The sequence below is a fragment of the Rana temporaria genome, chromosome 1 (assembly GCF_905171775.1).
Source record: "Rana temporaria chromosome 1, aRanTem1.1, whole genome shotgun sequence".
Lineage (NCBI taxonomy): Eukaryota > Metazoa > Chordata > Amphibia > Anura > Ranidae > Rana > Rana temporaria.
Window position 1 is genome coordinate 233,096,968 of NC_053489.1, and position 26,305 is coordinate 233,123,272.

Sequence of the window (26,305 nt, forward strand, 5' to 3'; positions counted from 1 at the left end):
ACAAATTCTTGACCCTTTTACCAATATGGTAATATGATTTTCAGGGAATTTTAAAAGTTTAAGTGTAAAAACTCATGCAGTTCCAAATAAAATTTGTTTTAGGCAAACTATACAGGAAAAGGACTCTATTAAATTGTTACTTTCAAGGCACGATGGTCCCGTCTATGTAGAACTCCACAACAATTTCCTGTATACTTAGCTTTCAGAAAGATACCATCTGAGCTAAAATACAAGTTTATAAAGTAGCATGTAACATTCACAAACAAATATGCGATTTCTTTTGCGAATTTCCCAAAAAAAATGTGGCTTAATTATTACCAATCAGAACACAGAGAGGACTTTTTTGAAAAGATGTTACATATTTTTATAATATATATATATATATATATATATATATATATATATATATACACACATACATACAGGCATTCTAATTTTGGCAAAGTTGTCTGTGAAATGGAGAACTAGTGTTTTAGGTCTGCCTTATTAATTGCTTATGTTAATAAGCATATTTATTGTCTAACAAAAAAACAATGAAAAAGCACAAAATATTTTATTACTACTGTTAAAAGAGAAGTTTGGGGATTTTACTTCTTTTAACAATCATGCTTACCTAGGTGGATGCAGCAGCTATAAGACTGAGAACAGAGCAATTAATGACCACTGATCGCTCGGTTCTCAGAGCTCTGTGAGCAGAGAGCAGGTGACAGTCACCAGCTCTCTGTTCTGCCCGCCTCACCCTATTTGCTCACTGGGGGCTGTGGAGGGGGTGAGAGCATCCAGCTCAGGCTCTCAGTGGCTCGCTGAGAGGCTGAACCAGGTGCTGGTCCTGGCTCCTGGGTGTATCCCAACCATATGGTTGTGATCTTTCCCCAGCCTGGACTGGCTCTGTGATGTTTGCTGGTGACTAAAAATGGGTCACAGGAGTGCAGAACAGACTGCACTCCTATGTTCTACAGGAGAAGTACAGAGAAACGAGCTCTGGCTGTACTTCTAATTTAAAATAAATGGTTAAAAAAAAAAAAAAAAAAACACTGGTCTAAATTCTCACATAGCCTTTTGTGCTAACGAATATATGTTGTACAAAAAAGGGTAAGGTTACATTAAGACAAAAATGCTTTTTTTTAAATGTATTTTGTTTTAACAAGCACTGGCATATGTTTTCACTTCAGCTAACTTGAATGACAAAACGCAGATCAATGAACAAAATACCAGAGAATGCAAAATGTTCCCCCAACAGATTTTAATGAATTGGTGCAAAATTTTTTTTTTTAAAACAATTTATCGATTCTTGTGGGTAAATTTTACTGCAATTTGAAATGCACAGTGCCTGGCATGGGTAAGCCCTACATTTACTCTAATGGGTATTATGCAATTGGTTTTAAGTGAATGAAGTATGTAAAAAGAAAACCCTAGTCTCTGCCCAAATGCCCTAATCTTTGCCAACGTAATAAAATTTTGCATATGTGTTTGTGAATATTTCCAGTCTATAAAAGGCAACTTGTATTTTTGGCTCATAGTTCTTACAAAACCTCTTTTTTTTTCTTACAACTAACCTTTTACAGTGTTATATTTGGTATGTAAGATTTTACTACAAAGTAATCACATACAGAGATGGAAACTATATTGGCTAACTGATGAATGGACATATTTGCTAACATGAAATTTCAATGTCTGAAGACCCCTGAATTCATGACATAAATTAAGAACAGTCCACATTTTCACAGCCCCCCAATGAACAGTTATTTTAGTGATCACAAGGATCATTATACTGGGATATGAAGCATCAACCTGCAATTCATATTTCAAACACAAAAAACAGCAGTAGGCTTGGTAGATGGTCAGGTAAACATGAAAGAATAACTTGTTTTGTTACATAGTCATATTCCACAAAATGTGAAGATGAAGTAATAATTTAAACATTAAATATAACTCATAATTACTTGATGTTGTATACGGAGAATGTATCTTCATGTTAAGAAAAATATATAAAAAAAAATAAAAGACTATATCTAAAAAGAAACTTTAGTTATTTGTTTGGGGATACATAATATTCTTTAATTTGATCTGGTAATTTAAATAATAATTTTTTTACAATAAAATGTGTATACTTGAAAATAAGGTTATAACTTTGGGGGGGGGGGGGGGGCAAAAATCTCTTCATGTATAACGTAAATAAATACTTAACCTACTGCCTTCATTTTTATTCCACAGTGGTGAGAAATGTTGCTGCATTTAAACACAACGTTTATATATGGAAACAAGAATTGAGATTTCAACAAATACAAAAATAAACAACAAAATTAAAAAGAAATGGAGAATCAAGAAGGTACAGCCAGTAGCTCTGTCTCTGTTACTGTTTGATTGAGAGAAAGAAAGGAAAACCTGTGTTGATAGAGCCATTCTCTTCCTTTCACTTGCCATAAACAGAAAGCACAAGAGGGGAAGAGGCAACCATTATTGGTTGGGAATGACTTGCAATGCTATGCATTCTAGGTGCAGAGCAGAGGGTGTTTCCTAACATCACCTCTGCCACCACTGCACTTACAAACATACCTTCTTAGGGCTAAGTAGCATAATCTAGTTTACAGATTACAACCAGTGTTGGCCACCATTACATAAAAAGCAAGAATTTTATCTGTAAATGGGCAGGCGGATGTGGGCATGCTGATGATCAAGAAGCCTTGGCACAGACACTGTTTCATAACCTTTGCCAAGCATCTGCTCCTTAATACAAGGTGGGTGAATGTCATTGATAAGATACTCCAAAGACTGAAGACTACTGCTAAGGATAGAGGTATTGCAAAGGGTCTTGCTGGGGATGCTGGTTAGTCCATCTGATGGATGTACCCCCAAATCCCTGTGACCATTGGCAAGTTCCTGGGGATTGTAACAGTCACTGGTGGGCGTGACCAAGATACTGTTCCATGGGGGAGCAAAGTATTGCCCCACTGAAAAATTACCATGCATGCCAACACAGTTCAGTGGTGAAGAGCTGACTTTTTCAACGGCACTAGCGAGTGTATAAGGACGAGATATTCCAGGGCACACTTCTGGTGACTTGCTGACTGCTCCACCTCCACCACTGCCTCCACTGTATATCCGAAGTTGCTGCTGTTGTTGCTTCTGTTGCCATATTAGGTAGTCCATGCTATCCTGATAGGATCCAGGTTTTGCTACCACTGGGGCAGATCCTAGTGCCAGCTCAGCGCCTGCTCTACAGTCTTGCAAGACAGTGCCCGCATAAGCCACAGTGCCCCCGGTCATTGCAGTAAAGCCATTGGTCATTCCCTGCTTAGCTGGACTAGAGTTAGTAACCACTATGCCCTGACAAGCCTGGTGAGACGCTTGAGCCTGGCACTGTTGGTTAATCTGGTAAATTATGCTTTGAATGGAGGGCAGATTTGACTGTTGGAGTGTTAAATTTCTACCTGTTAAAGGAATGACTGACGTTGCCACAGTCACATTGGGTGGCACTGGTGCATCCAACTGCTTCTGATTTGCAAGATAGCTCAGTTGTCCATTGCAAGGTTGGCCTTGTGTTAAAGTGCTTGACATGGTGTAAGGAGCAACACCAACCTGTGCAGCAGAAATCTTAGTTCGTTTTCCCTCTACATTCTTCACTACACTCTTGCTAGAAGATTTAACAATAGCAAGCAGGCCTTGGTAGCCATTTGTGTGTATTGGGTAAGGGCTGTAACGCTGGCCTGTGGTATCATAACCATTTACAGTCCGATTTAGGTGCTTGTGCTGGGGAACCCTGATGTTGGTGGGGAAGATCTTGATAGTCAGTGGGTTGTTTGCAACTTTCTGTGCATAGGCATCTAGTTCAGAAGGACTTGGGTATCTTGTGGTCTGCATTGATGTGGCAGTTTCACCTGGAAAATGAAAGAATAAATCATTATGATTGTGCTTAGTAATTCTGTTTTCATTACATTACATAATGTTCATACCTGCAATTAAAACCATTGTAGGGTTCTGTGCTAATGCTAAGATATAGGCTTCACCATGAAGAACAAGTAGATGGATAAATAAGGAAGGAATATGATTTTATTGAAAAAGCCTTTTCTGGCTGTTGTGTTGTCTAGCTGTTAAATGGACAAACTTTAACACTGAGCAACAGACCTGAGGTACATACTTGTTCTGGGTAAGAAACAAACTTTTGAATTGCTTAGTGAGAATGACAGTCAGACATCTAGTATTTGCAAAATGAGAAGCCAACAATCAAAATCTCTGCTGCTGGCTATTGTATTTGGACATCTACAGGTTCCTGGATGCAATTGCTGACAGTGGAGATTCAATGGCACTGTCAAACAGTGATAGGCTGCAGTTACTGCTCAGATGATAATATTTCACCTAGCTCAGTCAATTTTTAAATAGTCTTTTGGTGAGCAAAATGGTGCCTACAGGACCATGGTCAAAATGTGAGCTGTCCATGGTCAACTAAAGACGGATGGGCTAATAGGTAAGATCAGCTAACTAGGATTTTTTCTCCATCTTTTCCCTAAACAGATATTCTGTTGTAGCATCCCTGCCCAATAGTGAGCTATAAGTCCGGCATAGCCAGTGGGCTGAATGAAAAAAAAAAAAAATGAAAAAAACAACAGAAAACATTCACACAAGCGAGGTGAATGGAGGAATACCCACCAAGGGGACATTGTATTCTGACAGCGTCTCCCACTACTGTCAAAATACACTAATCAGTGGCTGCAGCTGCTGACTGACCACAGTTTTCAAGGATTCGACTTCTGTTGAAAAGGGAGGGCCCTGCTGAATTTTGTTCTGACTGTGCCCAGCATTACAGTGGTTTAACGTTATCTCAAAGCTTCTGATGTGGATTGTTATATCTATGGGCTGATTTAGCTAGCACTACATTAAATCAACCAATCTCGTAACAGAGCACACTGTTGTAAATTGAAGTTTGGTTGGCTAGTTCAACTACCTGGACTTTGGCTATCAATATTCTTTTTTATTTTTTAATACTTAATGAAATGATCCAGAATGTGCTAATCTAATGTTCTAAATTTAGAGTTAATAAATTATGAAAAATAACCCCAGATAGCCAGGCAGAGTTTCATGCAGACAGAAAAGGAAAAAAAATAAGAAAAAGTCAGCTATAAAAGTCGGACATTATGCAGGTGAAAGGTTGTTCTAGACAAAGCTGTGACCACCTAGCAGTCTTTTGAAAAAATCCATTATTCAAAAAGATTGCATTTTTTCACAGCAGTTGAAAGAAAGAAGAAAAACTTGCCAAAAATATTCAAAACGCAGAACATTCCGGGCGGCATTGTTAATGATTATAGAGGTAAATTATGTCTTGTGTCTTAAAAAAAAAAAAGCATTTTTGATTACTAAAAAAAAGTCCATATTTTGTGAGATGGCAGTTAATAATTTAATGACAGGGGAGGAAAGAGCTGTCAGTTCAGCACACATTTGTCTCTATTCTTCTGTTAACAGACAAAAAGCCTTAGAACTGTGGCATTTGGTTCCACCCAAAATTACTTGGGGAGACAAAAATTACTGAACTGCTGTCGCTAAAAATTCCCTATAATTAATGGAAAAAAAAAAATCTACACTTTATAATTTAACCCTTACTCCATCTGCCATTTAGACACTGCAGCGGGTGTTTGCAATTGATGGAGGGATAACAGTATGTTCAGTGATATTTCTATTTGATACATGTTGATATGCACAGACCTCTACGGGCAAAATAACTGCCTTTATTTTGTACTGCAGATTTTATAGAACCACTTTTGATTTTAGATGATTGTGTGATTGCATGGTTACTTATGCTGAGCAAACTCACTGCAATTTAATCAAGCAAAAACAAATTAGGCACTGCTTTAATTATCTGGGAGTATCAGGTGCCATAATTAAAGAATAACAAGCATTCACAAAAACACCCTTTATTAGCAATAATCAATTAAGTGAACCAGCATGCTGGAAAATTCTGTTCTCCAAACACAGAATACATTTTTGGGTGAAAAACCATAGAAAACTGTTAAACCCTTTATCATAAAAATGGTTGGTGTATGGAAAGGTTGACGTTTTTGTAGGAAGAATACATTGTATCACCTTGTTTGATAGATTTTTAGAGCTAAAATGTGATGTACAGTAGCTCAGAGTGAGCACAAAGCATCAGTTAATTGGCACATATTTTATGTGGAGATGCAAGGTATAACGAACTGCATAACAGTCTTCTAATAATACAAATGAGGATGAAAAGGTCTATGTGGTTTCTTCATACCATATTTGCTAATGCTTTGCCTGGACTTCTTGTGATGATTGGAGACATTTATGAACTGGCAATATTATCTATAGCAGCCGCTTAGCAGTTTGCCTAAATGTTTTAAGCCGATGAAGGAAAATTGTGCAGTTTAATTGGCTACAATGGGTAACAACTTTTTTTTTTGCATATATTTTCAACAATGTTCCTTGTGCAAAAACAATCCGAGTTTTCCAAGTACTGTTTTCCATTTCATTGCTTTCCCTAAGAACTAAGGCATGAGCAGTGTGAGATATGAGTCCTCCTAATGTGTCTCAGCCTTGTTCGTGTGCATTCTAGGATCTAGCATCTCTGAATACTAGCTATTTAAATATTTTTCCAGAAAAAGGCAGACATTCAAGATTCATTTTAATGTATATCTAAGCAATTTTAAAGGAAACTAGAGTTTTTTTTATCAAACGTATAGCAGTGGCATCAGTAGCTAATGCTACCCACGTCTAAAAAGATCTTCCATTTCCTGTTGCCCTGAAGCAACAGTGAGATGAGTGATGGTACAACTAATATAGCTGCTTTGCTAAACAGGAAAATAATATGGGATAAAATAATAAAAAGAAAGAGGGGCACTGGAAAAAAAAAACTGATCAATCTTATATATTTAAAATAGAAATCAAAGATACAGGTTTTTACTGTTGCCCATGTTCCCACTGAGAAAATTCACCCTGTCCGAGACTACTCCCAGCAGGAAAAAGCGATAAGAAATTCAAAACTTTGAGCTTTCACCAGAACAGCAATACAGAGGATGTCGTCCAGTGGAAACACATGTTCCATGACAACTAAGAGTGGATTTTCTTTTACATACTATTAGGTTCACTGGATTGGAAGTTAGAGAGGCTGTAACCCTAGAACAAAAAAAAAAGATCCTGTTCCTTAAAAGCATGTTAAACTGCATAGTGCTTGTGCTGTGTCATTTGTCCCTTTCTATACTGTAAAAAAAAACCTGGTTGATCCTGCCTGCTCCTGTGTTCCCCTTAGTGTGCTGATCATGATAATCACGGCTGCTGATCCAAGATATCATGGTCAGTTTACATGCCTCAATCAGCCGGCAGTTTCTCCCCCTCCCTCCCTGCCTGTCAGCTCCTGTGTGTGAGCCGATATCCAAACTCACCCCTCCTGCCCCTATTCCATGTGGCAGTAAAGTTAGTGCTCACAATTGCTGACAGTCCATCTGTTATAACAAGATATAATACACTGTGTATGTGTTTTTTTTTAATTCTGCAGCTAAATGCATTATTCCACGTCACGTAACCACACGACTGATGTTAGAGAGGGATCTTAGCCCCTATCTCTGTAGTCCTTAGATTAAGGAAGGAGAATGACTGGCACATCGACAATGTGCAAAAAGATATTTAGCAGCAGAATAAAAAAAAAATACATACACTGTGTAGTAAAGCTTGTTATAACAGAGTGGCTGGCAGTAATAGTGAGCACTGACTTTACGACTTTAACCACTTTAACCACTTCCAGTGGACTTTCAGTGGTTATACCGGGATGATGCCTATGGGCATCACCCCGCTACCATTTTTTAGAGCTGACTGTCGGCTCTCTTGTAATAGCAACCAGAGCGTCTCACCAACCACTCGATTGCTATTGCACGCAGCAGGAGGAGACGCGGGGCCCCCCCCCCCCCCCCCGCTGTGTTCTGCAGGCTCTCCTGTCCCACCGGGCGACCGGAATCGGCTTTAATTGGCTGTTCATAATAGTAACCCGGTGGCGATGACATTACATCTTGGTGTTTTTGAATGGTTTTAGGTGAGGGGGAGTGATTTGGGGTCTTATAGATTTATGCAAAAAAAACTCTCTACAGCTTTATTAACAGTGCATGCCAGTAAAGGCATATGTCTCGTGTCCTGCAGGCAGCTGGATCCTGTAGAAATCTTTGTGTAGGGATGCTGGTGCTCTTCCTGTCCTTGTACTTCTGGCACTGTGATAATTAATAGCTTTGTTTTTTTAGGCAGAACCTAAAGAAGGTATGATGGGCCCCATCCTCTCCACCTCCATTGAAAAAAACTGTGCATAGATTACACTGCATGTAGCACAACCTTTGACTAGAGTCACAATAATGTAATTTGTCTAAATCTTCTCCGTTCCTAAATAGTTTTACATGCAGTGAAAACAAGAAATAAAGTTTTCTCAATGGAGGAGAGGGCAGGTCTTCAGTAAATCATCTTCACAGCAATTTTGGTTGAAGACCGGAAGCTAAAGGCCTATGAAGCACCAGATGATCAGCGACAGGATAAAGCCCATGATCCCGGTACAGTGGATTTTTTTTTACAGGATCCAGCTGTCTGCACAAAATGGGACAAATAAGTAGTGCCAATAAAGCTGTAGAGATGTTTTGTTTTAGCTTTAAGGGAAATATCCCCAGAGAAATACAGATGGAAAGAAATGGACAGGGATTTTAGGCATTCCCTATTCTATCCAAAAGAAAAAAGAAAAGTTTAGGCTTCAGATATAATGTAACTTAAAAATGTAAGCAGATTCATGGAACATGACAAGAAAGAAAGATGTGAAGGCGCGGAAGAGGGAAAACCATGTATATTTTCTAGATATGCTGAACATCCGTGGTTCCCAACCTTGGTCCTCAAGTACCCCCAACAGGCCATGTTTGTTTTCTTTCTTTTGCACACGTGCTTTAAAAGGGAGTTCCAGGCTGTTTTAATGTTTATTAAAAGTCTTTTAATAAACAGACACTCACCTGCTCCACGTTCCAGCGACGTGCCGGCCGGAGCTCCGCTCCTCTCACCCCCTCTCCGGCCGGCGTCTTAATTCTTAGTGTGGGCACTCGGCGGTGACAGCTTTCAGCTATACGGCCAGACACTCACTGCGCTGCACACTGTGACCTGTCACGTGTCACAGGCGATCGCCTACAGGGAGGGGCCGCCAAAAGGCGATATGACGTATCACCTTAGCGGTCCCTGGGCGGAAGGAGGAAGCGGGACAGGAAGTCCAACTCCTCCTGAAGCCCCCCCCCCAAAAAAAAATGACATGCCAAATGTGGCATGTAAGGGGGCAATTTAAATCAAAATCAATGGCTTGGTATTTTGCACAGCTATTTTATCTAAGAGAAATTCTAAAAACATGGCCTGTTGGGGGTACTTGAGGACTGAGGTTAAGAACCACTGGTGTATATTACCAGAGGAAGAAAATACTTTTTTTTTGACCTTATAGCCATCAAGCCTGTTTTAGTCGACATTGCAAAGGCCTTGGCTCTAGAGAAAACACCTTACTCTATGCTGTTGTTAATCAACATTAAGCAGAAATAACCCTGGGGCCTCAAGTCTTTATTTGTCCCATGAGAACTAACTATAAATCAGTATTGATTACTGGTGGTTATAAATTTATATTTTAGTATATTTTAGTAATTTTCCAAAAAATATGCCTTGCCAACCTAATCAAAAATGGAACAAAAAATGTGCACAAAACGTTAATTTATTACATATAAACTTAATAATACTAACATTAGACTAGTTATACACATGCTTCACCAAAAATATAAAACACATCTCATAATTTGAGCTTTCAAGAGGCTGCAGTCCACAAAACACAAACATAATTTTAACCCAGGAAAAATAAATTGAATGTAAAACACATTATAGAACCAATTTCATGGTTGTTTAACCCCCTCCAAAATACACACATCCCTGTATGGAGAAGGAAAATCAGCATTTTTTTTTATAATGGACCAAAGGGGCTCGTTCATGCAATTTTACAGATGATCAACAAAATTAACACTTTTTAAAGCTATTTCATCAAGCTTTTATCATCCAGTAATGTTTGGTTCTGTTGAGGACATTACTTTTTAGAAACATAAAAGAGTGTTTCCAAATTCATATTGCTATAGAAATATATAATGAATGTAAAAAATATATTTTGTATCCAGATATACCAACCTTACTACTTCCAGGTTATATACAGTGACTACATTTAAAAATCCCTTTATATTTCAATGTTTCACATTATAGAGAAGAGCTATGACGTACATCTTGTATTCCAAGGTAACCAATGAAATACTGACTGACAAGATGGAGCACTCAGTCTTTTTTCTGCTGTTGCTTTTCTATGTTTCTATGTCGTTCACTAAATTAAACGAGGAGTCATTAACACACCTAATATTGCATGGTCCATCTATTTCAGATGCTTTTCTTTTGATGAGCGAAACAATTGTGGTTTCTAAATATGCAAAAAGAACCTTCCTTATCACCTCCTTCTTAGTGGCCAAGAGATGTTTTTTTATTAAATAAGTATGACTACTGTATGTAGGCTGAGTAAATGACACCAAGGCAGGTTTTAAAAATATTTACATGCAAGGACAACCAATCCCTCATTGTTCTTTAAAATAATATCCTTTAAAATATATGAATAAGGATGGCTAGCTCCTGTGATTTGCTTGGTTATATAGTTGGATATATATAATGTTATATTACATTTTGTTTACATTTCAACAATGTAATTACATTTGGAACAAGAGCCAGTATTGTCCAAGTCCAAAATACTGGTTCTTGTACCAAATTTCACCCTGCAAGTAATTTGTTATTCTTAAACCTAGTTAAGATTAAAGCTCAATTCCAGCCCAAAAAAGTTTTCCCATGCAGTAGCACAGCCACTACCTGCTCGTTGTGTCCAGGGGCAAACAAGTCTATACTCAACTGATCCTCCAGCTGCAAATGGCTCTCCCACATGATCAAGCAGTGGACTATTCCTGACTTCCTCACGTCCAGAGCAGGTCTATAAAACACATCCGCAGGGACTGGTCTTGTGTTGGGAGGATTAGAAGTTTATCCGTGCAGTGTGAGCACAGCCCCCTGCATGAGAAGCTGGCCATGGGTAAGTAAACTTTGGCCGGTTCCTGAAGAACCAGCCAAAATTCAAGCCATGGGTGGCCCTATCAGCATCCTCCCAGTCATCATCCTTCGATCTAAAAGTTGAGGGAGATGGGCAGGAAACTGTCAGCTGAACAGCGACTGCATTCAATAAGTCCCTGTTTGGGTATTCTGGTGCCTGATTGGCCTGGATGGGGGGAATAAAGTGATGAATCTTACAGTGTAGGCCAGCTTTGGAGTTGCATGCAAATTTTAGAAGCTGACACAATTTCCTCTACAAGCAGGAAATGTCAAGGTTTGGAAGAATGTGGGTAAAATCTAATTGGGAACATCTCCACAATGCTTTCATCCAGTTTAAGGAGACCATAATGAGTGACACAATAAAGCATTTTTTGTAGCCCTGCTCACTATTCTGTAGATAAGTGTATTTAGTTGATTATTGTAGCCAAGAATAACCTACTTTGTTAATTAATAAAGACTGAAATAACCAAGTAGCATCTGCTGGTTCTTTATAGACAAGTGATTCAAATGAGCACCTACCAGTAGGAATTGCTAACTGAACAGAAAAAAATGTGATCACAATGGACTGCAGTTCACGCCATTAAACCAATGTAGCACACCAGTTACAGGTGTCAGAAACAGGAACCTCTATTAACCACCATATTAAACTCGTTTCGCTATGGCTTTTCAGAATAACATTTTATGCTGATGGAAACTGTAATCAGATCCAACATGGAAAATGAAACATACTTTCATGCATGCTTAGCACCTTTTTTTTTTAACAGACGTTTTGTAAAGGTCACTAACAGTTCACAGATCTAAGGAATTAACACATTTTATAATTTGTTTTTGGGGGCATAGCAAAAATATAAATAAAATAAAAAGCTATGGTTAAAAATAAAATGTTAAAAAAAACTGTCTTTTTTTTTTTGTTTGTAGGTTGCTCTCATAAAGAAGAAAAAAAAAACAAGAAGCACTTACTTCTATCTTAGTAGGGTTTTGAAAATTTGGGGTAAAACAGTTGTCAAGAGTAGCAGTTAGGCAGTATGCTGTATAGTAGAGTTATCTACATTTTTAACATTTATGTAAGCTTGATATATATTTGCAATATGTCTATATTTCTTCATCTTTTTGAACTAGATGGTGTATTGATTATCTGCAAATATCGTGGTTGTTTGGTAACTCTCTTCTGGTGATATAGTAATGATGTTATTTCATACATAAATAAAGAATTCAAAAAATAAAACTAAAGTTACAGATCTTAGGAATTAACACATTTAACACATGTTATCATTTGTTTTTGGGGGCATAGCAAAAATATAAATAAAATAAATGGCTAAGTTAAAAAATAAAATGTTAAAGACACCTAAGTCTCTTGATGCAAAAGTTATTATTATTATTATTATTATTATTATTATTATTATTATTTTAAAACAGACGTTTAGATATTTCACAGTGTTAATTTTTGTCATGTTGTCATATGCAACACATTGGGTGTTATTTACTAAAGTAAAATCCACTTTGCACTACAAGTGTAAACTACAAGTGCAAAATGCAGTTGGAATGGAACTGAAAGTGCACATGGAAGTGCAGTCACTGTAGATCCGAGGGGGACATGCAAGGCAAATAAAAAACAGTATTTTAGCTTGCACATGATTGGATAATAAAATCAGCAGAGCGTCCCCTCATTTCAGATCTACCCCCTGAGATTTACATAGACCCCCACTTTTTTGCCTACTGAGTACAGACTAGGGTAAAAAATACTCTACCCTTAAAGTTTATTTAAACCCATGAATAAAAATGAAAACATATTGCAGCTTATTGGCCCTTAGATGTTGTGGCTGCATTTGTTTTTCTATTTTCAGGCTTGTTTTCCTTCATTTTCATCTGATGATCTTGCCAATAAACACACTTCCCCTCCTAGGCTGACAACACTCACCATGTGATATCTATAAAAAAACAGTTGTCATCCTAGGACAGGACAACCCCCTATTCCTTTCTTCACTGTTTTGCAGTCCAAAGAGATATCAGAGAACAATGTAACTGATAAGAATACAGAATAGAAGTGAACTCACTGAATTTCAGTCTGGATAAATAGTTATTTTTTATCACGTATCAGATATCAAAGAATTTTATTATAAGAAATTAGGATTTACACAAAATCAGCTTCTTCTGATTGCACCCATAGCTCATTTATACCTCATAGCTCTTAAAATAGTCTGGAAATGTCTCACCTGTAATACAACCAACACACCAGAGCAGCCTGGCATAGCACAGTAGCCAGGTTAGTTCTGGTTAATTAAAAAGGCATAACATATACTCACAAGCATAAGGTTCTCATGAATGGGTTCAGCCCTGAAAACCAGTTGACCTGAATTATTGTTGAGCAGATGCTCTCACCTTAACATAGATGAAGAGGTTTGCCATGCCTAGGATGGTTTTATTCTAGTAGAGTCTTGATGACAGACAATGGTTTTATGTTTGTGAGTATATGTTATGCACTTTCTAATTTAATAATTAATTATATGAATTAATTAATTACATTAAATACAATTATCCTTACTTACCATACTATGTAGGCACACCCATGTGTATTTTTCTTACTATGAACAATATTTAAGATCAGTTAAAAAAAAAAGAGAATATGGCATCAGCTTGCAATATTCCCATAAAATACCAGACACTTACTTTATTGCTCCAAAAATACATTGGGGATCATTCACAAAAGAGATTAGACATTTCACTTGCCCAAGTTAACCCGTGTTCACGTTTGCTACCCAAAAATGTGCAGGAAAATAAATAAAGAACGAAAAATAAAAGTTATTGTCTTGCACGTGATTGGACGCTTGAAGAGAACACAGCTCCAACGAGCAGAAGTGACCTTTCTACTCTTATAGTAAAAGAAGCCAGATTTAGTTTCATGCTTCCGTTGTAGATGATTTCTCCAGTAGTTTGAATTGATACCATATATACTTGTTTTGCAATATTTAATTGCAAAATTATTTGTTCTGTAATGAGTTTCATAGTATCCAAGTTGGGGTAAGCAGTGTACACAAAGGCAAAAATAGCTCATATTATCAGACAGAATGCAAAAAAAAAAGAAAAAGAAAAAAGAAGTCAGGCTGTGATTTGACCCAACTGTTACCTCTGCATACCATGCAAGGTGGATTCACAACAAGCAATGTGCAATCATTGTGCATCAGCAGCTGACACTAGCCTTAAGGTTGTGAACCAAGCCAAGTGTTGTCACATCAGAAACTTCCTTCCATCCCTGTGTGAAATGTGACACAAATGGATTAAGTCAGGAAAATCAATATCTTACGCTGGCTATACATACTTGGATCATGTCAAATATCATCAGTTCTTAGGACATTGCTTACAAATGTAAGTGCTTGAGGATGGGGGTGGTATAATACATAAAACCAAGAAACTACCCCATGTTTATTAGGGATGGGGATGATTCTTAAAATGCTAGGGAAAAACTCTGATAAAATGCAAATAAGACAAAAGACTTGACCGTCACTTGTGGCAACAGGAGTTCGTAAACAAGTACAAAATAGTTACATGAACGGTAACGTATGGGGACAGGCCATTAATGTACACAGAGATATCTCAACAGATAGGAAAAAATTTGAGTTCACCATATTTCTTCATCTGCTAAGCCGTGGACAAAAACAGATTTCTAATTCTAATTACAGATAGATTGCCTATTGTTCTTAGTGAGTGATTGAGTGAGTGAGCGAGTATGAAGGGCCAGCCATACATGCTTAAATTTCTCTTGTTCAGCCTCACGGGCTAAACAAGAGAAATCAATAGGTTCCCCAAACCATGGTGAACACCATGAATGGAGGAATCTACACTGCCGGTTATTGTATTCAGAAAGTCCTAGCACCTGTGGCTGTCTAAATACCCAAACAGTTATTGCATATGAAAGGATGCAGTAATTGTCAAGCCAAATATTTTCCAACTATTTCATGTTTATTTATTACAGGTATTTATATGGCGCTGACAATCTACACAGCGCTTCACATGTATGTACTGCATATTCACATCAGACCCTGCCCTAAGGGAGCTTATAATCTAAGGTCTAATCTAACTCACATTCATACATAAACATAATAGTGCCAATTCAGACAGGAGCCAATTAACCTACCCGCTTATCTTCAGAGTGTGGGAGGAAACCGGAGTACCCAGGGGAAAACCCACGCAGGCACAGGGAGAACATGCAAACTCCAGGCAGTTGGTGCCGTGGTTGGGATTCAAACCGTCATGCCTAGTGCTGCCAGGGAGAAGTACCAACCACTTAGACAACGTGCTAACAGTGTGCTTTTGAAATCTAATTTTGTGGGATCAGGTGGTGTCAACAGGGCCACCCACAGCTACAATTTCTCGAAACTTGAGTCATGCATAGCCAGCTTTACTTTAGCAAACAGATAACTTAAAAGGAAACAAACATGAGACATTAGGAGAACTACCCTACAATATACATAACTATAAGACAACCATCTTGTACACACCATCACCATGAAAATGGCCAGGGAAAGAGCCATCAGAATTAGGCTGATGAGTGCTTCATGTACATGTGTACCTGTTCATCCCTTCTGGAGAGAATAAACTCCCTTTGGATAACATTGGGCATAATGTGACATTTTTGCCACAACACAGGCAGTAAATACCAGCAATGTTGATAAAGGTCATTAGGTACAAGCAACACTGATTATGTTTCCTATTTTCACACAGTTCTCTCACAATTCCACTTCTCTACATTAACAAACATTGCTGTGTCGTTCAAGTGATAGCATTCTGGTAATTTTACCACACACTGTCTGCATTGTCCTTCATTATGTAACGGCTGTCCTTGGCAGCAACTCGCTATTTATGTGACACTAATTAGCTGTGTGACATTTGCAAAATTTGAATAAAAAAAATCTCTCAACTGTGCCTTGTAGTGTGATAAAAATACTAAAACGGAATATATGCACCCATTTGGATTCCTACCAAAACATTAACTGGCTTCCTGCAGAACACTAGTGGGGATTACACCTCTGGCACATTGAGGGCTTGTTCACCTCTATGTTGAAGCTTACCTTTAACCTTTTTTTTACTCATTCCCCTGCAATAAAAACTTCTACCTAAAGCGGAGTTCCAACCACAATTAGCATTTTTTAAATGTATGTCCTTTCATCCTGCGTTTTTATAATATAAATCCGGTCACTTACTATTTTACAATCCGCCGCCGATCCGCACAGATATTCAAAAAAGATAGTTTATAAAACTATGTCTACACCACTGTCATTTTGCTTGTGGGCATTGTGAAGCCTACAAGCACTTACTTCCTGGAAGTCTTGGATGGGGAGTGATAATTGGACAGCGCACTGCATCCTGGGAAATTATGACACACATTTCCCAGGAGCATTAGAGGGAGATGATGTCAGAATCCTAGGTGATTTCAAAGGCAGATTTCGTGGGACCGCATAGCAACAGGCATTTCCAGATGAGTAAAAAAATATATATATTTTTTTAACTTTTTTAGGTCTAATGAGCACAATAATGAAAAAAAAATTTGGGATGGACACTTTAAAATGCTTAAAACATAAATACACAAAAACAAAACAAAAAAAAAAAACATCGCCAACCATCTCTAGTCTAAGTCCAAAGCTAAAGCTGATAAATAATAATAGTCAACCATGTTAGTCTCTTATATAGACCAATAACCACATAAATAAGTATAAGGGAAATTTCATTTCAAGTGCTTAGCAGCTTTTAAATGTCACAATACAAAGTGCAAAAAAAAAATCGTTTTCCACACTTAATAATATCAAAAAAGATTATTGTCCAATAAAAGAATCCCGAATGGTTTAAAAAGACCACAGTGCAGGTCCTGGCGCTCTGTAACATATGTGACTTTGGTGCTTTATCCAATCTGTGCATATGGTGCCCCACATGAAAATACACTCACCAGAATCTGTTGACCAACTATCTCTGTGGTCAAGCTTTTATGTGGGGCATCCAATAGTACTAATAGGAAATGATAAAAGGAAGCCCATAGTGTAAAACCATTTTAACAAATGTATTTTTAAAAATGTAAGTATTACACTCACTTTTTAAGGTGGTGGTTGGAACCTGGCAGCCGGTGTCTGCAGCATTGGTCGCTTGCAGGGCCTGCCGTAGTGCTTAGGAGTGTGTCTCGGTCCCCATTCAAAGATGGTGTCTGGCAAAAGTTACGTCAGAATGACGCAGACAAAGCTCCTACACGTTTCCACCTGATTGGTCATCTTCAGGAAGAGCTCATTCTGCCATTTTGGTTACTGGTATTTACAAAGCTAAAGCTGGCCATACACAGGGCGAATGTTCCTGATGAACAGGCCGAAATTTAGGTGGTGCATGACCCAATCGGCATAGGCTTTAGCTTTGAGTTACTAGTCCGGAAGGCAGTGTGTAGTACAGCAAAACAAGCTTAGTGCTTTTCAAACAACTTTAAGCTGCTTTCCTTAAACATTTAGCACCCTTCAGTGCCAGTTTGGGAAAAAATAAAATTAAATAAAAAAGCAATTCTGGCAGCAATATTTACCTCCTTTCTGTCTCTTTGCCCCATGCACACTCACCATTCTGCAGTCCAACACAGGTCCTCTTCCAGGTTGAATGAACTCTAACTTTATTCAACCCAGTTCTGGTGAGCACAGAGCATCAAGGACCCTCCTTGTTGGGGCTACATCATCAGGTTGCAGTGGACTCATGGGAGAATGCAACAGGGAGTGGTGCCACGCAATTACGTGGCAAGGTACAACCCACTGATACTAAATTTTTATATAAGTTCTATAAGTAATTAGAAACCCCTTTTAGTCCAGGCATAATATAACAATGAAGTTATATTCTGCTTAATTCCTGATCAAGTTTTTTAACAAGCTAGATCATTAAAATATCTTTCTGGTGCAGAACACACCTCCACCTTGGACGAATGAGCACATGGGGCACCTTTCAACAGCAGCATTGTTAATCTGGGGGGAGGGGAGTGTAAGGCCCCGTACACACGAGAGGATCGATCCGCTGAAATTGATCCGCGGATCGGTTTCAGCGGATAGATCCGCTGGTGTGTACGATCCAGCGGATATTTATCCGCGGATATATTTCGGGCCGACCGATTTCCAGCAGATAAAAATTTCTTAGCATGCTTAGCAGCGGATCGATCCGGTGGTCTGTACAGACTCACCGTATCGATCCGTCCGAACCCATCCCTCGCATGCGTCGTAATGATTCGACGCATGCGTGGATATCCTTATATGACAGCGTCGCGCACGTCATCATCGCGGCGACGGCGTGACACATCACCGCGGTGTGAATTCAGCGCGGATTTCGATCCGATGGTGAGTACACTCCAGCGGATCGAAATCCTCAGAGGATTTATCCGTGGAAACGGTCCGGAGGACCGTATCCGCGGATAAATCTTCTCGTGTGTACCCGGCATTAGATGGACTAACGGATTTAAATACCTTAACTCCAGCTTACACTTTATAACGCTTTATAAGCAGTAATTGCAAATAGTTTTCTTTCCTTTTGTGATAAAGATTTTACATAAATTATAGATGATCATTGTAAAACAACAGAGTTACCAGATGAAAATAGAAGAAAGAAAACCTAAAAAAATATAATGCAGCCACTATGTCTAAGTCATTTAGTAAGCTTCAATATAATACATGTTTGCTTTTGGGTTTAATACTGCTTTAAGAATTAGTTTAATACCCCAAATTGGAATTGACTATAAATGCAGTCTGGAGCTGACCGAAAGCTTGGCATATGGAAAAAACAAGGTTGTAAGAATTAAGAATTCATTTTTTACATAAAATATGAAAGCAGATTTCTTACATTTTATAAATACTAATTTTACAGACAAAGAACAACTACTGCCTACTTTAGGAGCTTACCAATCAGAGTCAAACTCAGTGCTTCAGATCTCCGGTCCTCAATGGCCACCAACAGTGCTTTGCAGCTCTCTTCATAGAATCACAAGTGAAATAATTAGTGCGCTTCTATGTTACTAATTAACTGTGCTTCTACCTGGTAGCATGGAAAATATGATCTGCTGGAGGCCATTCAAACCAGGAGGAAGGAAACACTGTTTTTGAATTCTATTTTACTACATACACAATGAAAGGCAAATTGTGTATGGGAATTTATCATGTACTTTCAGAAACTACGCATCTGATTTAAGAGTTTTACATTTTTACATGTGTGTTCTTCCGCAGCTATATGTTCTGTGAGCATTGTAGATGCTCTTTTTATCTAGATGTCAGGGACATCTGCTGAGATATAATCTGTGTGCCATACTTTTTTTTACCAGTCAAAGCAGAAAAAGTTCTGCATACCAAAAAGGCAATCAGTATGAACACAGCCTTTAGATCCACATAATGAGCAAATATGGCCACCTTCCAATCATTTAGAGCAACGAAAGGTTACTTTTGATTGGTTACATTCTTTACAAAGCCTTCAACATATTATGTATATTAGCTGTGAAGTGTATAAATCAATAGGATATTTTTGCCAATACTTATTTTGTCTAATGCCCTTCCAATAAGTACTGCTTTTGCTTTGTAAATAATTCCCAGCAAGTTAATTTTTTAAGGCACAGTTCCAGTAATGATTAGTGCAGCAGAAATAAAAATCTATTCATTCTCCTGGTAAGCAATTGAAGCCTGGATTATTAAAGAAACACCAAATACTAGAGGTAACAGGGACATCAAAGTCACTGTGACCCAGCAGAGCACATATCAGAGGAAATTAAATAAAGCAGTGAAAGGAGTAGCAAATATTCATACACATGAAACCCAGGATCCTCTGCTCTGTATAATGACTTTTGACAAGGCCTCTCTCAGAGGATTCTGAAAGGAAAAGTTAGTAATGGAAGAAAACAAAACAAAAAAAACACTAATGTGCTAATATAAAAAAAAACACCTCTGTATTGAAAGGAATATGTAAATGTAAAGTAGGATTTGTCTAAACTATTTTTAAAAATCGCAATGTAATATGAGAACTCTGAAATCATCAAGGGCTTCTTAAGCATAATGAAGAAAAGGTTGTGTTTTGCACCATTTATTAATTAAATATACCAGGAACCCTAGGCTTCCTCCAAAGGTTATTAGGGGTTACTCAAACAATTTCTGCCTCTTGTATAAGTAACCACTGACACCAATAATCTTTTTTAGTTATCTGTAACAGGGAATTCTTCCCATTGATCATAAATGTAAGGTGCATTCTTACCACTCATGTATCACGAGTTGTAGATACCGTAATTATTAGCAAGGGTTCCCTGAGACCTGAATGTTACTTGAAGGATTCCTCATAGGTTGGGAAAGGCTGAACTATACTATTAAAATACTTAATTTGACATATCCAAACTTAAAAGAACACCAGTTGTTTTTTTGCTGTATCTAGACTTGATGGCTTTTCCACAGCTTGGGCTTTTCTATGCAAGAGTGTCCTGCACTGAGGGGCTTTGGAAGAAGGCTGGGTGTGTCATAAGGAACATGGGGAGAGGGGTGCACTATGGACAAACAGGGACATGTGTGATGATCTCAGGGTTGTAATATTGCAGTCTGATTTGAGGATATGATAGACTGAAGCCTCATTCTTTTGAAAGGAGTGTCTGTACATTCGGGCGGCAAGAGATTCTTGCCAAGAATCTCGTCAGGAAAAATTAGAGTTTTTTCCTGAAGAGATTCTGGCCCGTGTGTACAGGGCTTTAGACAGGAACCAGCCGAGATTCAAATTCAGATTTTATGGGCCGGCTGAATGTATCAAGTTGATTGATCAATCAACTTGGGTACAAACAGCACACCGGTTTTACCTGAGATTAACGCTAGAGGCTGCTATAACCGCTAGCAAAAATCACTGTCTTTTCCCGGCAGGGACAGTTTCCCCCAACCTCCCACCGGGAGAAGACAATGGCCTGGCAGGAGAGATTCCCGCATTAACATTCTCCATACATGGCCTGCCTTATGTGAGAAGGGAAGATGCTCACCGAAAAGCAGATTATTGGCAAAAATGTAGGGTGTCCTGCCACCTTACATGAAAAAAATTAAACCAAAAGTCCTCGTACAGTTAGCTTGTATGCATTCTCTTCTTTACTTTCAAATTTGATTGTACATTTAAAGAGCCTCCCTCTCTCTGTTTCCTCTGAACGTTGCTTTAATAAAGAGAAATTACCACCCGAAGACCCCTCAGGAACCATTAATCTGCTGATCTCCTGCTGTTCTCAAGTGGTTCCACTCACTAACCCTTACATCACTACAGGACACTATAGTGGCAATTTAGATAGTGGGAGAAACCACTGAATGCAACGTGGGACCAGGAATTCAACACCACCCATTTGTTTTTATACAGTTCTCAGGCAGTGAAAAGTAAATATCTACCACAATCTTTGCAGGTTCAGCAATTACCCAGCAAATGATTCTGGCAACTAAGTCCTCTAAATAAAGCGAAGGCAGCCACTGAGTGGGGATTAAAAATTTTATTTTAAAAAGGTTTAAATTTTAAATATTGTATATGGATATTGTGTAGTTATTTTTTTTTTTTTAATCCATAATGAGATTTACAGGCAGAACCTGATGAGTCAAATTTTATTGGAAGGCACAGTAGAAAGATTTACTTTAGAGACAGCTGTGTCTGAAAGGAAGCTACTTCTCCTCTGCTGTCTCTTTAGCTAATCCACAGTGCTAAAGCTAAAGACCTTTTCATGGGTTATACTTTTCTTTATAAAACAAAACACCTATTTTTTTTATAAAAACAGGCTTAAAAATGCTTTAAAACTTATAAGGCTCATTCCCACGCCTGCTAATAGCTGTGCACTGCTAGATCCGCATATTTCTGTGGTGGGTGTAGCCAGGTCATTATATTCAGCTTCAGACAGGAAGCCTGTACAAATTAATAACAAACTGACATAATCAATGGCTGTTGCCATGCTAGACACGGTTGGCATGCTGTAAAAACCCTCTCTAAACCAATATCTAAGCAGTCAACTGGCTAGTTGTGCAAAAAACTGTTGTTTTCCCTAAATATGGGTTGCAGGAACAAATTAAAGATCAAAAAAGTTTATCAAAAGTTAGACTGTTCATGTTTTAGTAAAAACCCTTTGGAAAAAGTTAGAATGTATGCATGTATAAGTACTCGCACAGAAAACATATTGATGTATATGCGATCTTTAACCTGTAACTTTACTACATAGTGTATTATCTGTTAAGGGTCATTAAATACTGGCTTTACACATAAGGATAAACGAAGATTGGTCTTGATGGCTTCAAATGATCTGTTAATTAAAAAAATACTAATTTCTTGAATCTTACCAATTTTCAACCAGTCTAGCCTCTTTTCGACAACAGTAATCATGCATCAGCATTATGGTTGTCCTCAAAGAGCCGGTTGTATTTGTAAGATCAGATGCAAAGAGCCCCTCTGCTATCAAAAGTCAAATGTCCCCCACCCTCTCTTACATCACAGTACACTCCCTTTACCCTGTGCTGGAAGAAGCTGTGGATGGAGCTTGGAAACAGAAAATGCAGAGTCTGGATGAGGACCAGAGAAGGGCTGGAGTTTTCTGAATGCTGAGACTAGGGGAGGCAGAGACGAAGGGGTGCTGCAGGTGCACAGAATCTTTATGAGGAGTTCTGTCCTCCTCTTTGCTACCAAATGCTGAGACAAGGTGGGGACAGAGATGAGGGGGTTGCTGCAGCTGCAGGAGAGGTGCGAGGGCCACATGAAATAGCCTGGAGGGCCCATGGACCTTGTGTTTGACACATGTGATTTAGTGCAAACAATTTCTATAAGATAAGATCACTTGATAGTTATATTAAAAGTACAATTATGAAAAGTGGAAGGAACTAAAGAAGGCTTAAAAGGCTAAAGAAGGCTTAAAAGAGGCTGCTGGCAATATACTTGTATGAGATTAGAGAACAGGAAGCTAGTTCTGTGCTGGAAAACATCACTCCTCTTTCTGCCTTTAAATATCTAACTGACAATGGGGGTTATTTACGAAAGGTAAATCCACTTTGCACTACAAGTGCAAATTACAAGTGCAAAGTGCCCTGAAAGTGCAGTCGCTGTAGATCCGAGGGGGACATGCAAGGAACATAAAAAACATACTTTTAGCTTGCACATGATTGGAAGATAAAATCAGTAGAGCTTCCCCTCATTTCAGATCTTCCCCTCAGATTTACAGCGACTGCACTTCCAAGTGCACTTTCAGTGTAATTTCAAGTGTACTTTGCACTTGTAGTGCAAAGTGGATTTGCCTTTCGTAAATAACCCGCAATGTTTCATTTGAATATGTATTGAGAAACAATCCAAATTTTACAACACTAAAAATGGGTACTATACTGTATGTGTAATGACTATTTAAATGAAAAAAACAAACAAACAAAAAAACAATGGCTACATGCAGAAGATGAATGTAATAGCAGGTGCTTTGTAGGTAGGAAATTTGCACCAGCACCTAGGACTGAGTTCCCGACCAGTACTGGAACTGCACCTTTAAACTGGTCCAGGCAGCCGGCTGTGTACACATCATTTTGCATACGTCTGCTCAGCACAAACGAGGCAGGACACGTTATTAGCCCTGACTGGTGCAACAGCACAGCTTGTCATATCGTGTTATAGTCCTAGAGGCCAACACAAATCCTAAGCGAGCAGCTCAACTGACTGCTTAGAAGCTTTATTAACCCTTATATAACTAGCTCAACTGTGCAAGGTTTTCATGTTCACTCTTTTGTTTGGCTGGTGCCCAAATTGTTAAGAAGGGACCTACTGAGCAGTTTAAATTAAGCACGTTTTCATCTGAATAAGCAGTTTCTCACCATTTTCTGCATAACTTTGGCTTTCTGTTATTATAAACCCGAGCTTGCAGATATTATCTGTACAATATAGCTGAATAAACTCAGCAGTTCACTGTGCCGCCTCGTTTCCTCTCAAATGCAGTCGGCATTGAGCAGACAGTTAATTTTTAGCTTTTGTATGTTGATTTGAACTGCTTGGGTCTCAGGCGTAACCCTTTGACCCTTGTGGCCTTGTGTTCCTGGAGCAAAATGAAGCTTTTCCAGTGCACAAATATACATTCTCAGAAAACGTAGCATAGCTGCCAAAGTCTTACTAATAGCCAATAGATACCTTGAAAACGGTAGGTGTATTACAGAAGTATAAACACAAAGCACAAACTTTTTAGTTGCAACAGCGATAGTCGCACTAATTCGTTTCAAAGTCTATTTTTAGGCAAACTGCTAACTACACACAAAGTACTTATTTACGTTTAACCCAAATTCTGAGCAGCAAGTTTTATTACCATACCAGACAATATACGGCGGGTGATTTACTAAAACTGGTGCAGCTGTGCATGCTAGCCAATCAGTTTCTAACTTCAGATTGTTCAATTGTTTCAGCAGGAGCCAGCCGAGTCTAACCATTACTAGGCAGGCTGAATGTACCAAGTTGATCGATCGATCAACTTGGGTAAAACCAGCCTGCCAGATTAGCTTATGAATATTGCACATGGCTGTTAAAGCCACTTGCGATAATCACTGTCTTCTCCCGACGGGGGTGGCTTCCCCTGCCCCCCACGCCGGAAGAAAACAATGGCCCAATAGGAGTGATTTCCGCATTAACACTGTCTGTATTGATAAGGGAAATGAGTCAACCCGTGGTTGCAAGAAGGCCAGCCTAAATCAACTCCATTATGACCCCACCATTTATTTTTTAGGACTACAGTCAAAGCAATTTCCCTTAGTTCATTGGTCATGGCTGTGATTGGATAGTGAAGGCGAAACTGGTTTAAACATCTCCTCCAATCAGCAAGCTTAATTTACTAGACTTAAAACCCAACAACATACAGTTAGGTGACAATGCTGTCCCTTCCTCCCATGGTATGAATACTTGAATTATTGAATTGCAGTTGGCTAGTAAACCAACAGAATGAGGTACTGGTTAAAGTAATTTTTTTAATGAATACATAAGTAGATTGCATGGGGGTCTGTTATATCTGCATATACTTACACCTTATACAGTGGTTTTCCAGTAGGTGCTCACTGGTTCAAACACATGGAAATAAGGGCTTCTTGTGCTATGTGACAAGACCACGGATGCCACAGACTGCTCTAGTGCAAACTAATACCTATTATCTATACCAGGGGTCTCCAAACGTTCTTAAGGAAGGGCCAGTTTACTGTCCTTCAGATGTTAGGGGAGCTGGACTGTGCCCAGTGGGAGTAAACAATACTCAATCTTTTATATTAGGACGAGAATTAGTTAATGTCAGTGGCCTATTTATGTTACCAGTGGAAGAAATTATTCCCCATAGTTGGTGTCAGTGGAAGGAATAGTTCCCCATTGTTGGTGTCAGTGGCAGGTATCATGCCCCATTGTTGGTGTCAGTGGCAGAAATCATTTCCTCAGGGGCAGTATAAAGGCAAGCAAAGGGCCGCAGTTTGGAGACAACTGATCTATACTAATAACATGGCACTAGGGCATCTTTCATGCAGCCGTGACCATTAGATCCTTGGTCAATATTTCTAGGTGGATCTGAGTGGAAGTAGGAGTCAGTTTAGTCTAGTCTGGACCTGATGGATTTTGGGTAGCCAGATGGAAACATTTCCATTAACATCTGCCTGCCCATGGACCCAACGTGAGTTCATCAAGCTCAGGGAGGGCCAAAGTGATGGACCCAGATGTTACAAAAATGCTTGGCTCCGATTTAAAAGGGAATCTGTTCACAGATCCCCTACTGACCAGAACAAACACAACAGGTGTAAAAGGGTCCTAATTCTAATGAGCAGGGCCCTCTGATTCCTCCTATATTGATTTGTATTGTAAGTGTACTGTCTGCCCCATGTTGTAAAGCGCTGCGCAAACTGTTGGCGCTATATAAATCCTGTATAATAATAATAATCATAATGCTTTTTTTTTTTTACAAATGCATTTTGCCATGTGTGACTACTCCATAAGGAGCAGCAGAAAATCGAAATGTTGTAAAATGGTTAATTAAAGAAGGCACTTCAATTCAAAGGCACTTTTTTTAATCGCCAGTAGCGAAACAGTTAATTGTGGCATTCATGCCAAATTCTCACTTTCAAATTACATCCAACCATGAGGCCTGTATCTTTAAGACACAAATGAAATATTAATAGAGAGAATATTTGCAGATCTGTCTCTTAAATGACAGTAC

General features: G+C 38.7%; 1 protein-coding gene across 1 annotated transcript in view; it reads right to left on the bottom strand.

Annotated features, from left to right (window-relative positions):
• Window positions 1–2,341: 2,341 nt before the first annotated feature.
• Window positions 2,342–26,305, bottom strand: part of FAM222A (family with sequence similarity 222 member A) — a 104,201-nt gene continuing 80,237 nt past the window's right edge. The window contains exon 3 of the mRNA XM_040351687.1: window positions 2,342–3,878. Coding sequence (XP_040207621.1) covers window positions 2,635–3,878 — 1,244 coding nt within the window. The 3' untranslated portion in view covers window positions 2,342–2,634. The remainder of the gene's footprint in view (window positions 3,879–26,305) is intronic.